We start from the raw sequence: 13,496 nt of genomic DNA, 5'->3' as shown, positions 1-13,496 counted from the left end.
TTCAAAAATCTTTGTTGATTTTCTTCACCTCCAAACATGGCTTATTTTTTCTGGTTCTTCAAATACAATACATATTTTATTACACTCACAAAGACACATAACCAAGTGTTTGATGTAAAAGTACAAAAGTTTATTTTGAACAGAATATACATTATTTTAGGACCAACAAAAAGGTAACAAGTCCTTATTTTAATTGTTGTTGTTCCAGGAATTATTCATTGAAATGAGCAGAACAAATGAGACCTGAGACACAAAGTACTGTATCTAGTCTTAAAGCTCAGTATGTTCTTTCTTACTTTTTCTTCACTTTTGATGTCTTGCATTCGGTCTTGCTCTTGGTCTTTGACTTGGTCTCTGTTGAAGACAATGATGACAGCTTTTTCTTGAGCTTGGCATCATTAGCAGCAGCTCTTCCGTCTCTATTCGTGCGCCGCTGGGCACTGCGCTGAGATCTGGAGGTTCCAGCTCTGCCTCCACTGTCCTCCACTGTCTGTTTCCAATTAACACGGTTCAGTGTGTCCTCTCGGTTCCAGATTAAAATGTTATAGCCTGTAATTAAAGTGTACCACTTTTCAAATTAATTAAGTCATGTATCACTCTTGACTACTATGAATATAAGAAAATAAATTATATTGTACCCATTCCAGAAGCCAGCACATCCCCAGTTGAACTGAACTTGTTGAGCTGAAATAAAATAAACGTGAGATATTAAGATATTTGCGCCTGCGATGTGATCACTAAACAATTGTGTTTATATACACTACCGTTCATACGTGTAGGGTCAGTAAGATTTTTGTTTAACCTGTTAACCGTCACCAGTGCGTGGGCGCTCTGAAGCGTTTTTTTTTTAAATAGTTCAAAGTTACTATCATATTTAATGTGATTAACTTGACAAACTATACATCATTAAAACGATATAAGACTCAAGTTTCAGTATTTGACCACTATTGTATTCTGTGAAACTTATAGTGACAGTTATGTCTTAATTTGTGTCAGGAGTTATGAAATAAAAAAATGAGTCGTTACCTTTAATATGAATTATGAGCGTCAGCTGCTCTCATTCAGAAAAAAACTCCCGTGCGATCGTCATGACAGCGATTCACAAAACAACGTCCCTCAGGGCTTTTAGCTCAAACATGTGCAGATTTGGAGAAATATTGATAGATTCTCATAGGTTTACATCAGACTTCTGTAGACAGGAATAATATTTATTGAATTTATACCCAAATGCGTCGATGTAATCATTTTGAGCGCTGTATACTCTGATTTACTGTGTTATCCATTCATACTGAAGTCTGGGGCGCTGTTGCACAGTAAAGTCCATATATGGATCACATGAAGAAGAGCCATAATCATGTGACATTCAGGAAGTCGTGATTCATAAACAAAGCTATCCGAGATCGCTGTAAAGTGCAGATAAAGATGTTTTGAAGACAATAAACATGATTGCAATGATATTTGATTTACCTGTGTTCTTCGAGTCATGTCAGGTATTTTCATAATAATAGATTATATGTATAATGTAATGCTAATCGAGATAGACTTTCAAATTGTGCAGAATACAATAAAATAATATATTTTCTATCTGATTTTTTTATCTGAAGCCAAATCAGATTACAGAAAGTTATTTAAAACACTCGACTTGCGCTATAAAGTAAGTTGGAGCACAAACATAGTTTTATTCTCATAAATTGTCGTGTATTGAGGGTGTGCTAAGCTAACATGCTAGCTAGTACTGAGCACCTGCTACCTAACTTCGATGTAATTTTTATGATTTTTTTTCTAAATAAGAATGCTTACTGAAATGTTTCGTTTTTCAAAAAGGGCATTTGATACAGTTTCACTGTGAAGTGAGAACTTTTATAAAATAAATGAGGGATTGAAACAGTGTGAATTGCTAGTCGTTAGTGATTATAATGCAGACAAAAGAAAAGCATATTTAGAGCAATAAACAGGCTGGAGAGGTGTGAATATGTGCAGGGGAGCCTGAGACTGAATGGGACTCGTTTTTGCATCACAAAACAATAGAGGCAATAGACTGAATAGATGCTTATAAGATGACAATAAACACCAGTCTAATCAAAATAAAGTCATATGACATGATCTTGAAAAACATTGAACTAAATACAGAGTTTTAGACTTATCATCTTCAGATTTTAAATATAACATGGTTAGACATGTGGCTTTAGCTGCAGTGCATTTCTAGATTGCTACAATGCCAACTTCAATTTTATTTTCATGAAGATGTTTCATAAAAATAAATGTATAATAACTTTACAAAACTTTGAAGCTATTTATAACTATTTTTTTTCATTATGACAATAATTAATTCTACATTTACAATAAACTTCCAGGTGTCAGCTTTCAAATGAGATCTTACTTGTGCTTTTAGTACAAAGGGTTCATGAACTGTATCTGTTTCAGTTTGGGAATGCCATATCTGGGGATTTTTCAAAAATGGGCTTGAAGCTTAACAGGTTAAAGAAGGCTGCATTTATAATACTGTATTTATAATACTATACAAAAATACAGTAAAAGAGTCTTTTTTTTAAACTTAAAATAACCATTTTCTATTTTTATATATTTTAAAATGTAATTTATTACTGATGGCAAAGCTGAACTTTCAGCATAATTTTTCCAGTCTTCAGTGTCACATGATCCTTTAGAAAGCTTTCTCATGCTGATTTGGAGCTCAAGAAACATTTTGTCATGAATGTTGAAAACAGTTCTGTTGCTAAATATGTTTGTTGAGATGGTGATTTTTTTTCAGGATTATTTTATGAATAAAAAGTTCAAACGAAGAGCATTTATTTGAAAAAGAAATCTTGTGTGATATTACAAATGTCTTTACGGTCACTTTTGATCAATTTAATGTTTCCTCGCTGAATAAAAGTATTAATTTCTAAAAAAAAAAGAAAAAAGAAAAAAAAAGTCTTACTTACCCTAAATGGTTGAACGATTGTATATATATTTTTTAAAATCTTAATTAACATTATGATGTTAAATATTGTAAAATATTTAAAAGGAAAACCCAAAACATGCTTACAGATATGATACCAGCAGCATTGGGGTCTCTCAGCTGGTGCACAAGATCACCACTGTTGGCATCATAAAAGTCAATAGTTCTCTTGTCATTGACTAATACTTGATCATCTGGATAACGGCCAGCAATGATGAGGTCATACATGGGATGCCAGGTTGCCTGAGAGAGAAAAAAAGACCTAAATGAAACTATGACACCACTAAGATGCCTATAAACTTGATTACAACAAACTATTTGGAAAAAGGCAAACAGTTAAAACATGCAGTTTAGACTTAAGGAACTTTAGACCTTGATGGGCGTTAAGTGCTGGAACTGCCGATGAGGATGAAGAATTATTTGATCAGGTTTAGACCAGTCATATGAGCAATATACCCTGATCTGGTTCCTCTGGTCTGTAGTAAGGAGCTTGGTGCTGTCTGTCGGATTAAAGTATGCTGAAAAAAAAAAGAACATTCATTTAATTTTTTTGGCATTTAAACCTATTATACAGTTGAGAGGCTTTTTTTATTTATTACTTGTTCCCCTCCTCGCTTTTCTGATCGTTTGGTCTCTTACCAGAATTGACAGGTTTCTCATGAGGCATTTCAGCGATATAACTGCTTTTGTCTTTCATATTTCGGAGGTCCCACAGCTTGACCGTAGCATCAACAGAGGACGTTGCCATCAGCCAGTCACAACGAGGGTTAAATTCTGCATGGGTCACTTTGGCTTTGTGCAGCTTCTCTTTGAAAATCTTAATACGTTTACAAAAATATGTATATCAGACAGCTTTATTCTTGATTTTGGCAATGAGAATTGATTTAGATATTTCCCCCACTTACTTCTTGTCCATCCAGACCAAGCAGGAGAAGTCTTCCAGTATTGTCCCCAGTGGCAATCATCTGACGGCTAACAGACACGTCCACACAGCAGTACCAGTAACTGGGAGATTTACATTTCTGGCATTAAAACCATATACACATGTACATCTTCATGTAATATCCAATTTATACCTAATAATATATGACAGTGGAATGGATGGTTTTTAAAGTCCCCTGTGAACCAGAAGTTGCAACCGACTTTACTTCAGTGTTCTTGAATAGAGGGCGGGGTTTTACACCTCCTCTCTATCCCTCGCTCATAGAAGACTGACAGTGGGAGGGGAGTTGTTAAGGATATTCAACCCAAACCTTAAAACTGACTGAAATTGCAGACAAATCAACAACCGATCTATACTGCATGTTTAAGGGCAGTTGTTCTTACAGCAATATGGAATACTAAACATAAAAATGAAATAGATATAAACATCACCTAAAAATATTTTTGATTTCCCAACAATTCAAACAAGCACTGTCCTCACCAAAGATCATGGTGCTCATGGCCACAGTCTGGGGTTCGAGACAATATCTGACTTTGGGAGCCCTCAAAACTCTGCACGCTGATTGTGCCATCACCAGAAGCGACAAAGATTTTGGACACATCTGTGGGGCAGAACTTCATCCCCCCAATAAAGTCACCAGCTCCCTTCTGCATGGATACAATAGATAAACACAAGCTTGTAAGATCTAGATACAACTGCCAAAACCAAGTATGGCCATGACGAGGGAGGACTCAATGCTCAGGGAGGACTATGGGTTGAAAATATAAGCAACTAAACCAGCACAACAACATGAGGAAGGTGAAGACAAATAATGTTCTTTATGTTCACCAATAACATGCTACGATTCAAATATACATACTACAAATTATAAATGACAACGTGATTGACTAAATAGATTACTCTTAAATGGCCTAAAGCAACTTAATAAATGTTCGAGACATTAGTTCACCCAAAAATGAAAATTCTGTCAGTAATTACTCACCCTCATGTTGTTCCAACCCCGTAAGACTTTCGTTCATCTTCGGAACACAAATTAAGATATTTTTGATTAAATCTGAGGGCTGTCTCACTCCTCCATAGGCTTCTATGTTATTGAAACTTGCCGGCCCAGAAAAGTTAGTAAAAACAGAGTAATTACTGACAGAATTTTCATTTTTGAGTGAACTAACCCTTTAACATGGTATACTGTCATTTAGATCATAACTATCTGGAAAAAAATTATCAAATGATTTCATCCTCTGATCTATCACAGGGTTTATCCAACTTCATACCAATCAGACGACCAAAAAAATACACAAATACATTAAATTCCCACTTTATCTATGGAACTGAATTTTATATATTCACTGTAACTGTGTGAAACTTCAAGCACAAGCATGTTTAAGAGTCAACTGAATGAAATACCGATAACTAATGTCGCACACTTGAATGAACAGAAGTGTCCATCAACAGGACAAAGTATAAGCTCAAGCCTCAAATCAAGAAAAGTGCAAGTTTCAAGTACTGTAAATCTCTGTGTGGTCTATGTTTCTTTGGAAGCAAATGGGAGAACAGCCACAAGTGCTAATAAAGGATCTTACTCCCATGAATCTGTTTTGGCAAAGACTTGTATAACCGATCCACTGATATCCCGAAGGGTGGTCGCACCCCAAATAGATGAGGTGAACAGCTGATTGGTATTGAATTGGTTAAACTTCATGCCTGTTATTGCATCTCCGGGACCCATCTAGGATAAAGAACAGAGGAGAAAATCTCAGCAGTCACCAAAACTGCATCTGTAATCTGTTCAAAAATGAAAATGCTGAACTTAACTTTTACCGTATTCTTAATCAAGACTTTCAATAATTTATAGTCCACTATTTAACTATTTACACATTAATGTTTACATTTTTAATTTTAAGTTATTTAACCATTTATATGTACAATACATTGTGAATTTCACAATAATTTGATTTCACTGGGACCGCAAAAGTATTTGGACACTTAAAGGGTTAGTTCACCCCAAAATTAAAAATCTGTCATTCATCAGCTCACACATCAGTTGTTCCCGGCTCGACGTGCGAGAACCAATGAGGTTCATTCTCGTGTTACGCAGCACGTTTGAGCTTCAGCAAGAGGTTTCTTCTCGCGCGTCAAGCAGGTTCAGTTAAGCTTCCGTTTATGTTCACTGATCAATGTTTATATGTGAATAAAAGCCTAAATTAAATCTGATCGTTATATAAAGTTCGTTATATAAATCAAGTCTCTTCAGAAAATTTGGACTAAACCGCTCAATTCATAAGGATTAGTTTTACGATCTCTTTGTAAACGTTTTGAAGTTTCAAAGTGTCAGTTGTGTGGCCGTCTATGGAGGGAAAAAAACTCACAGATTTCATTAAAAAGATCTTCATTTGTGTTCCAAAGATGAACGGAAGTCTTACGGGTTTGGAAAGACATGAGGGTGAGTAATTAATAAAAGATTTTTCATTTTTGGTTGAACTATCCCTTTAAGTGAAACTTAATGTATGAATCTAATTGGATAAGATAAATAGCAAACCAAGTTGTATCTGCAAACAAATGGTGCTATAACTCTAGAAAGTACTTTTTGTCTTCACTTTGAACATTATATTCTTCACTTCACAATCCAGCTTCATCTCACCCCCTGTATGAAAGTTCTCTTATTCAGCACATCGTAATCCCAGAGGATGATGTCTCCACCTTTGGAGCCCACTGCAACAGTGGTGGGATGGGTGGGATGCCATTCCAGACAAGTGACTCTCCGGTCGAAGGGGCTGGCTGTGCGGTGGAGTTGGTAGGCTCCAAGAGAGCGTATGAAAGGCTCTTGCAGACACTATAACACAAGGGAGAGTAGTACATAGTACTGTAATATTGTTGTTGTTGACTTCTTGCACTAGTTTTTTATAAAGTGCAGAGTGTAAAGGCCACACCATAATAATACATATTATACATATCACCATATACTTTATATATATGCATTATATATGCTTGTCATCACCTGGCGCAGTTGAGAATGGATGCTCTGTCCCAAGGTGCTTTTGTAAATGTAGTGAAGGATACTTGTTTGGCCAACTTTCTTTTGACCTCCAGTCCATTTCACACTTGCTTGTATGTAGGTGTCTGTAACATTACACAAATCCAGTTTAGTTCACCAGCAAATCTAGATTGGTGACTGGTTAGTTTTGAAAAAAAAAATGTTTTATGTTGGCCCTCAAGCCATTAAATTAAACTTTTTGTATATTTAAAACAAACTATGCCATTGCAAGACAAAACTCATAGCTTTCCTCACCAGCTTTTGGTGCCGTCTTGCCTTTCTGTTTGGCTTTTAGCTTTTTGGAGAGTGTTTGAGGAGGTTCTTCATTCGGTCTTTTCTTGACGTTCTTCGTCTGCTTCGAAGCAGTTGAGTCTGTCTGAGCCCTTCCTCGCGCCATTTCAAGTCTACTTTCTACTTGTGATTGTGAAAAGGGTCAACAAAGACATTGCATGTCAATTATGCGTTACACATAAAGTTAAATCGTAGATACGACCCGAACAACAAGAATAATGCACTTTCTTCCTTACCTGCAAATGTAAAGCTTTCTGCATTACACTGGCAAGCCCTCGCAGATCAACACCGCTACACGTGCACAGACACGCATTTTGACTACATTCAGTGACGTATAAACCGAATGTTTTGTAATCGTTGAGCGCGATACAGAATTTATCCACTAGATGGCGCCAAATATTGGAAAGTATTCATAGGCCTGAGTAAATCATCTACATTAATTTTTATGATTATATTTCTATTAAATTATCTATTTTTAAAGATATTCAAATTTACAGCACTAGAAAAATCATAAAAACATTGCACCTTTGCTATTTAGGTAACAAAAATATTGCCCGGAAACTTGTTAATTGATTAGTGATTCTGTCATCATTTACTCACCCTCAAGTCGTTCCAAACCTGTATGAGTTCTTTCTTCTGTTGTTGAACACAAAAGAAGATATTTTAAAGAATGTTGGTAATCAAACAGTTGACGGTACCCACTGACTTCCATAGTAGGAAAAAAGAATATGGAAGTCAATGGGTGCCGACAACTGTTTGATTATTAACATTCTTTAAAATATCTTCTTTTGTGTTCAACAGGATAACTCATACAGGTTTGGAACAACTTGAGGGTGAGTAAATGATGACAGAATTTTCCTTTTTGGGTGAACTATCCCTTTAAACTGATCGCAGTCTATGTTCAAACCAAATAACATATAAGCTTGATATATAATACTATATAACTATAATATAGAAACAAGTTAATACAAAAATATAAATATACATTTCCATTAATTTTTTATATGAGGCTTGCGATTTTTGGGACATGAAAAATAAATAAATTACATTAACAAACAAACAAATAAATAAATAAATAAAATTTGACATCAATTTAAAAAAAAAAGAAGAAAAAAGGCACAGATCTAGATCACTTCGGTGGGCGTTGCGTTGTGCTTGCAGTGGGAGATTTGATTTTAGCGTCTTGGATACGGCGAGTTCAGGGCGTGTGTGTTGGCCAATCACAGAAGCCCATGGACCTACAGCTGACAACGAAAACAAAGAAAGGCATGTTGTCCTCCCACTCGCTACTCATTGTCAGGAGGGGGAAAAGATCAAACATTCACGGTTTGTTGTTTATTCAGTTCTCACACTGAACGTCGAAAACACATCTACATCTGACGGTAAGTGTGACAAAGAACAGAATTGAGCTGCGTTTATTGGTGAAAGCTACTGTCTTTTCAGAAATAAAACGTGAGGTTTTTTCTTTATAATATGTAAGTACCTAATTCCTTTGCAGTCCTTATATTTTACAACAGCTTTGTAGGGCAAATAATTAATTCAAGAATAATTTTGCCTGGCATTTTCAGTGTGAACTCGCGCCACGTGTTGTTCATTATGAGCGATGAGCTTCACTGAAATCAGATTTGATGTGATGTTATGGATTAAACTAGTGTCCTCACATTTTTGATGTATACACTTATCAAATCAACAATCAAAATAAATATTTGAAATCAGAAATCTACTTCCACCTTGTAATTATATATGCTTATAGTTGGATTTTGGATTATAGTTCCCCTCAGGTGAGCCTGTGTGCCTTGACTTTTTTGTGTCAAGTCTATTGTTGTCAAATGCAAAAAATGTACCTCGTTGTTTACCATTTATTAATGATACTGCACAATGCAGATGAGTTACATTTTACTACAATCTTTCCAAGTATTTTAGTGATTGTTGTTACAATAAAGATTTAGGACCCTTGTATTTGTGTATGCTAGGCTATATATTCCCAAAATATGAGATCTGATAGACCAGTCATATTATTTTTTACTACCTAACAAAAAAAGTGTTACTGTACATTTAAAGGGCAAAGACAAGTGATTTTTTTTCGCCCCAGCTCCCCTTTCCAGTCTTTAAGTTAATGATCTACTACCTTTTTGTACTTGCGGTATGGTGATTTTCAGGTAGCAGTATAAATATGAGAATAATAGGGGTTTAATGATTAAATTTGTGTTTATTCAGGGAGGTAAATTTGCAGCCACAATGTTTATGACTAGAGTTTGATCTCTATTGAACTGCTGCTCATAACAGATTTGTAAAAGGCTATCGTAGACTTTTAGTTAGTCTCTCTATCCTAAAACACAAGTGATTGGTTTGACAGGAACACATTTTTACATTTTAATACGTGTTGTTTTGATGTGCTTTTCCGGATAACTGCTTTATGTATGAAAGACTTATAGATTCAAAACATCATCTTGAAACTATTTACCCCCATTGGTGCACTTAGGGAGGTATTATAGAAACATCCTGAGATGGGGACTGGACTGTGAGATACTATAATCGAGGGGAACACTAAAGAGAAGACTTCTAATCAGCAATCACAGGGAATCAAGAAGAAGCTCTGTAGATGGCAGCTGGTCTCTCCATCTTGTAATTGCTGGAGCCTTCCTCTACTATGCTCAATCTCATCAAGCTACCTCAAGTGTTCACCATCAACCAAGTTCCAAAAGTAAGTTTTTCAGTGCTGATGTTACTTTGCAAGAAATATCATTGTTTAGCACTGTTGAATTTGTTGTACACTGGTTGAGTTGACACTTTATCATGTCAGTCATAAAGCAGATATATTAACTTGATAAATTCAAATTTCAGTTAATAAATATATGTTTCATTATAGGTCTTCCATGAGGATGGCATCATTTCAGGGTATCGCCACCCATGCAGCTCTGCCAAGGAGTGTGTGCTTAGTCTTTTCCAACTAACAAATGAAACACTCAATATTTGGACTCATTTTCTGCCTACATGGTAAATTCAGTTTCAGCATTCATCGTTTAGTATATGTTTACATTTGCTTATGTTAAAATTGAGAACTTTCCTGTAAGATCAACTGTAAGATGCCACATTAATTTATAATTTAAAGTTTAAACTATTTGCATTTTATATATATATATATATATATAGATATAAAATGCAAATGTTTATGCTTAAAAAATAAGCAAACATTTGCAAATGGTTAAGAGTCAATGACTGAATCATTATTGCAGTGTTATGTTATGTAAATTCATTGAAAGTCTTTGGGAAGTGCTGGAGGAGACTTTACAGAGTGCTCTACTCTTGCATTGTCAATACAAGATCTTACCAAACATTTATGTTGCTCTTGATGGAAATGACATATTTCAATCAAAAGGTGCATACATTTTTGGTCAAGATCTGGCCATGATGTGTCTTCCTACATGGTTGTTTCAGAAATGAAAAACAACACAATCAGTTAGTGTTAGGAACTGTTTCCAAATGTAAAACATGCTAGAAACATAATAATCACTGCAATAATGATCCAATCATTGACTCCTAACCATTTGCCTATTTAAATCCAAGGCGTTTAGCCTTTTTTATTGCAAGAGCATTCAGTCTACTGCTACACCACGTCTTTGATGCATGCTTGCGATTTTAGATTGTCAAGTAATGGATGTTTTTGTTATGCAAGGTTTTTCTTATGGAAACTGCTGACGGTAGTGCTGGTGCAGAATGACTGGCAGGATTCGTATACCTGGCCCTTGCTGGTGTTCCTGCTGTCATGTTGTGTGTACCCACTCGCTTCCAGCTGTGCTCATACCTTCAGTACCATGTCAGAACGGGCCAGGCACATCTGCTTCTTCTTTGATTATGGAGCACTCAGCTTCTACAGCCTTGGTATGTAGAAAATACAACAGAACTATTGAGTAAAATGCAGTTTAATTTTTAATTTTCCTTTTTCTTTTTTTTTCATCAACAGGTTCTGCCATCACCTACTCTTCTTACTCATTTCCAGATAAATGGGTTAATAGCACATTTCATGAATATTATGTTCCTATAGCTGTTGTCAACTCTGTGATCTCTACTGCACTGGCCTGCTACTCAAGGTAGGATAAGGAATCAATAAAACCTATAATTCCAGTAAAAATGGAAATATTTCAAACCTGCTTTGTGAATTTACGTTTTGCAAATATACATTTTCCTGAAAGTATATATTGTGCTAAAAAGTCAAGACTAAACATTTTATTTCTTTTGTTTTAAGACTTGGTCTACCATTTTTTCAGTATAATTATCACAGCATTAAAAGGTAGTTCCTCTTTTGCATTCTTACCTTGGCATATTTGATTGTAAAACAAATAATTTTCAGTAAATAAGCAATTATTATTCTCTTTTAGGTATTCTGGGGGAAAAGATCAGAAGCGCTGTAAACGTCTAAGGATAATCGCCTTCCTTTATCCATATCTCTTCGACAACATCCCTCTCTTTTATAGAGTAAGTGTTTTGAGTCTTTTTCTATTCTGTTTTTTTTTTTTTTGTGGAACAACTTAACTTTTTGTTTTGGCTGTATTTGTATTGATTGGGAAATTGAACAAAATTAATTTATGTAAAGAACCTTTGTTTGGACTTTTGGCCTCCTTTTGTAGATCTTTGTGTGTGCTGGTGAGGGTTGCACTGTTAATGAGGCCAACACGGTTCACTATCAGCACACGTCATTGGCTCTCTTCACTGGCTTTCTTTTTGCCACACACCTGCCTGAACGGTTGGCTCCTGGTAGTTTTGACTACATAGGTACAATAACAGATCCTTAGATTTCCTTTAAACTAAGCATCGTAAATTCAGATTACACAACAGTAAACTCTACTAATTATAAACTTTGTTTTTTTGATGTGTCCTTCACAGGTCACAGTCATCAGCTCTTCCACGTGTTCGCTATTATTGGCACGTATTTCCAGATGACTGCTAATGAACTGGACATGGCTGCACGGAAGCAGTGGCTTCATGCTCATTTGCCACCGATCACCCTTTCAAACACTGCGGGAGCTGCAATCTTTAGTGTGGTCAGCGGGCTTTGTATAATATATGTTTTTAGTCTGGCACTTTTCTCCACCAGAGGTGTGAAGAAGTTAGTTTGAAATGTGACATTTGATAAGGTTACTCCGGGCAGCCATGTTAGTTTCCCTAAAACTGAGTAAAATATATTTATATATTGTCTGACTGTTCAAAAAAAGCAATGTAATGAACAGCCTGAGAAGATTTTATTTACGGTAATCTGGAGTATAAAACTGTATAATTTATGATTAGGTTGTATGTTTGATCAATGTTTTTGTAGTATTTTTTTTTCTTTAAAATTTCAAAGCATATTTACATATTTTTTGAAGCATGTTAGTCAGACTTATTATCATCATTTATATACAAGTGCATTTTTATAATCAGCCCTTTTGAACACTGTAAAAATAGATCTTACTTATAAAAAAAATCTTGTTAATATGTAACGTTTTATATTTTTACTAAATAAAACTGATAAACTTTACCACCTGACTTCAGACCATTAATTAGCTTGTACATCACTAAAAAGTGGCAGAAGGAATGGGACGAATATAAAAATAATAAACTATGAAATAAACCCCAGTATAAAAAGAAGTGTCTTCCATAACTTAAAATCAAGACATGATCAAGTCATCTTCACTAGGTGCTGACTGGGTTACTCAAGACTTGCAATGAGTTTCTATTGATAGGTGAAGTTCCTCCTTTTATGTCTCTCGTGTCAAGTTACTTTGATTGTAAAACATATTTTGCTGGACTGTAATTTTTATGATACTTAAAGAAAACGCTTTTATGCAGAAACATGTTTAAATGGAATATTTCAGAATGGATCACCCAAATGTATTTAAGATTTTCTATCTTATGTCAATGTCTATCTTATGTCTTGAACTGTTTTATATAATAATAAAAATTGTATGGATTGTGATATTGACCTTGTGTTTGCCATGTAAATAGCCCTGATGTTAACATGGTGTTAAACACTTAACAAACAAACATTTTTTGTTTTGTTTTTGTATATTTGTAGTTTTTCCTAAATAGTTTATTATATACTATATATCATATTATACCGTTTCATATTTTCATATTGATATTATTTATACATATTATTTGTTCAATACACGCAGATATTAGTTGTTTTTAGGCAGAAAAGGTACTCGTGTTTGATTTGATTTTATTAAGACAAAAAAAGTTGTGAAACACACTAATTTGTCAAGGATAGCACAATAAAGTTAAAAACGTGTTTC

The 13,496-nt window shown here is 34.9% G+C and overlaps 2 protein-coding genes across 4 annotated transcripts; one reads left to right on the top strand and one right to left on the bottom strand.

Annotated features, from left to right (window-relative positions):
* Positions 1 to 274: 274 nt before the first annotated feature.
* ddb2 (damage-specific DNA binding protein 2) lies at positions 275 to 7,580 on the bottom strand. 3 transcript variants are annotated; one of them, XM_056254538.1, is made up of 11 exons: positions 7,461 to 7,580; positions 7,189 to 7,344; positions 6,898 to 7,019; positions 6,541 to 6,732; positions 4,383 to 4,549; positions 3,865 to 3,964; positions 3,599 to 3,776; positions 3,332 to 3,477; positions 3,047 to 3,202; positions 639 to 684; positions 275 to 549 (listed from the first exon to the last, which is right to left on the bottom strand). In XM_056254538.1, the coding sequence occupies exons 2-11, from the start codon at positions 7,328 to 7,330 to the stop codon at positions 293 to 295; spliced, it is 1,506 nt and encodes a 501-aa protein (XP_056110513.1). In that variant the 5' UTR covers positions 7,331 to 7,344; positions 7,461 to 7,580; the 3' UTR covers positions 275 to 292. The 3 variants fall into 3 exon arrangements, with proteins under 3 accessions (XP_056110513.1, XP_056110522.1, XP_056110505.1); XM_056254547.1 differs by lacking the exon at positions 4,383 to 4,549 and adding an exon at positions 5,483 to 5,628 and having other exon boundaries at positions 7,189 to 7,347; positions 7,461 to 7,569; XM_056254530.1 differs by having other exon boundaries at positions 7,189 to 7,347; positions 7,461 to 7,569.
* A 2,220-nt stretch (positions 7,581 to 9,800) lies between these two features.
* Positions 9,801 to 12,465, top strand: paqr5a (progestin and adipoQ receptor family member Va). The gene is made up of 8 exons (XM_056256550.1): positions 9,801 to 9,928; positions 10,094 to 10,221; positions 10,901 to 11,106; positions 11,189 to 11,315; positions 11,471 to 11,515; positions 11,604 to 11,700; positions 11,853 to 11,997; positions 12,109 to 12,465. Exons 1-8 carry the CDS (start codon positions 9,875 to 9,877, stop codon positions 12,339 to 12,341), a joined length of 1,035 nt encoding a protein of 344 aa, XP_056112525.1. The 5' UTR covers positions 9,801 to 9,874; the 3' UTR covers positions 12,342 to 12,465.
* The last annotated feature ends 1,031 nt before the right edge of the window (positions 12,466 to 13,496 follow it).

Source organism: Rhinichthys klamathensis, unplaced genomic scaffold (assembly GCF_029890125.1).
Source record: "Rhinichthys klamathensis goyatoka isolate OS25496 unplaced genomic scaffold, OSU_Roscu_1.1 h1tg000005l_1, whole genome shotgun sequence".
Taxonomy (NCBI): Eukaryota; Metazoa; Chordata; class Actinopteri; order Cypriniformes; family Leuciscidae; genus Rhinichthys; species Rhinichthys klamathensis.
This window is presented reverse-complemented; position numbering and strand designations above follow the sequence as displayed.

Excerpts from the sequence above, each read along its gene's own strand:
- ddb2 (XM_056254538.1), bottom strand. The coding sequence starts at position 7,330 with ATGGCGCGAGGAAGGGCTCAGACAGACTCAACTGCTTCGAAGCAGACG. Across the intron at positions 6,733-6,897 it reads TCCATTCTCAACTGCGCCAG|TGTCTGCAAGAGCCTTTCAT; the intron begins GTGATGACAAGC and ends CTTGTGTTATAG. Across the intron at positions 4,550-6,540 it reads AGAGAACTTTCATACAGGGG|AAGGGAGCTGGTGACTTTAT; the intron begins GTGAGATGAAGC and ends GTATCCATGCAG.
- paqr5a (XM_056256550.1), top strand. The coding sequence starts at position 9,875 with ATGCTCAATCTCATCAAGCTACCTCAAGTGTTCACCATCAACCAAGTT. Across the intron at positions 11,107-11,188 it reads ACTCAGCTTCTACAGCCTTG|GTTCTGCCATCACCTACTCT; the intron begins GTATGTAGAAAA and ends TTTCATCAACAG. Across the intron at positions 11,998-12,108 it reads TGGTAGTTTTGACTACATAG|GTCACAGTCATCAGCTCTTC; the intron begins GTACAATAACAG and ends TGTCCTTCACAG.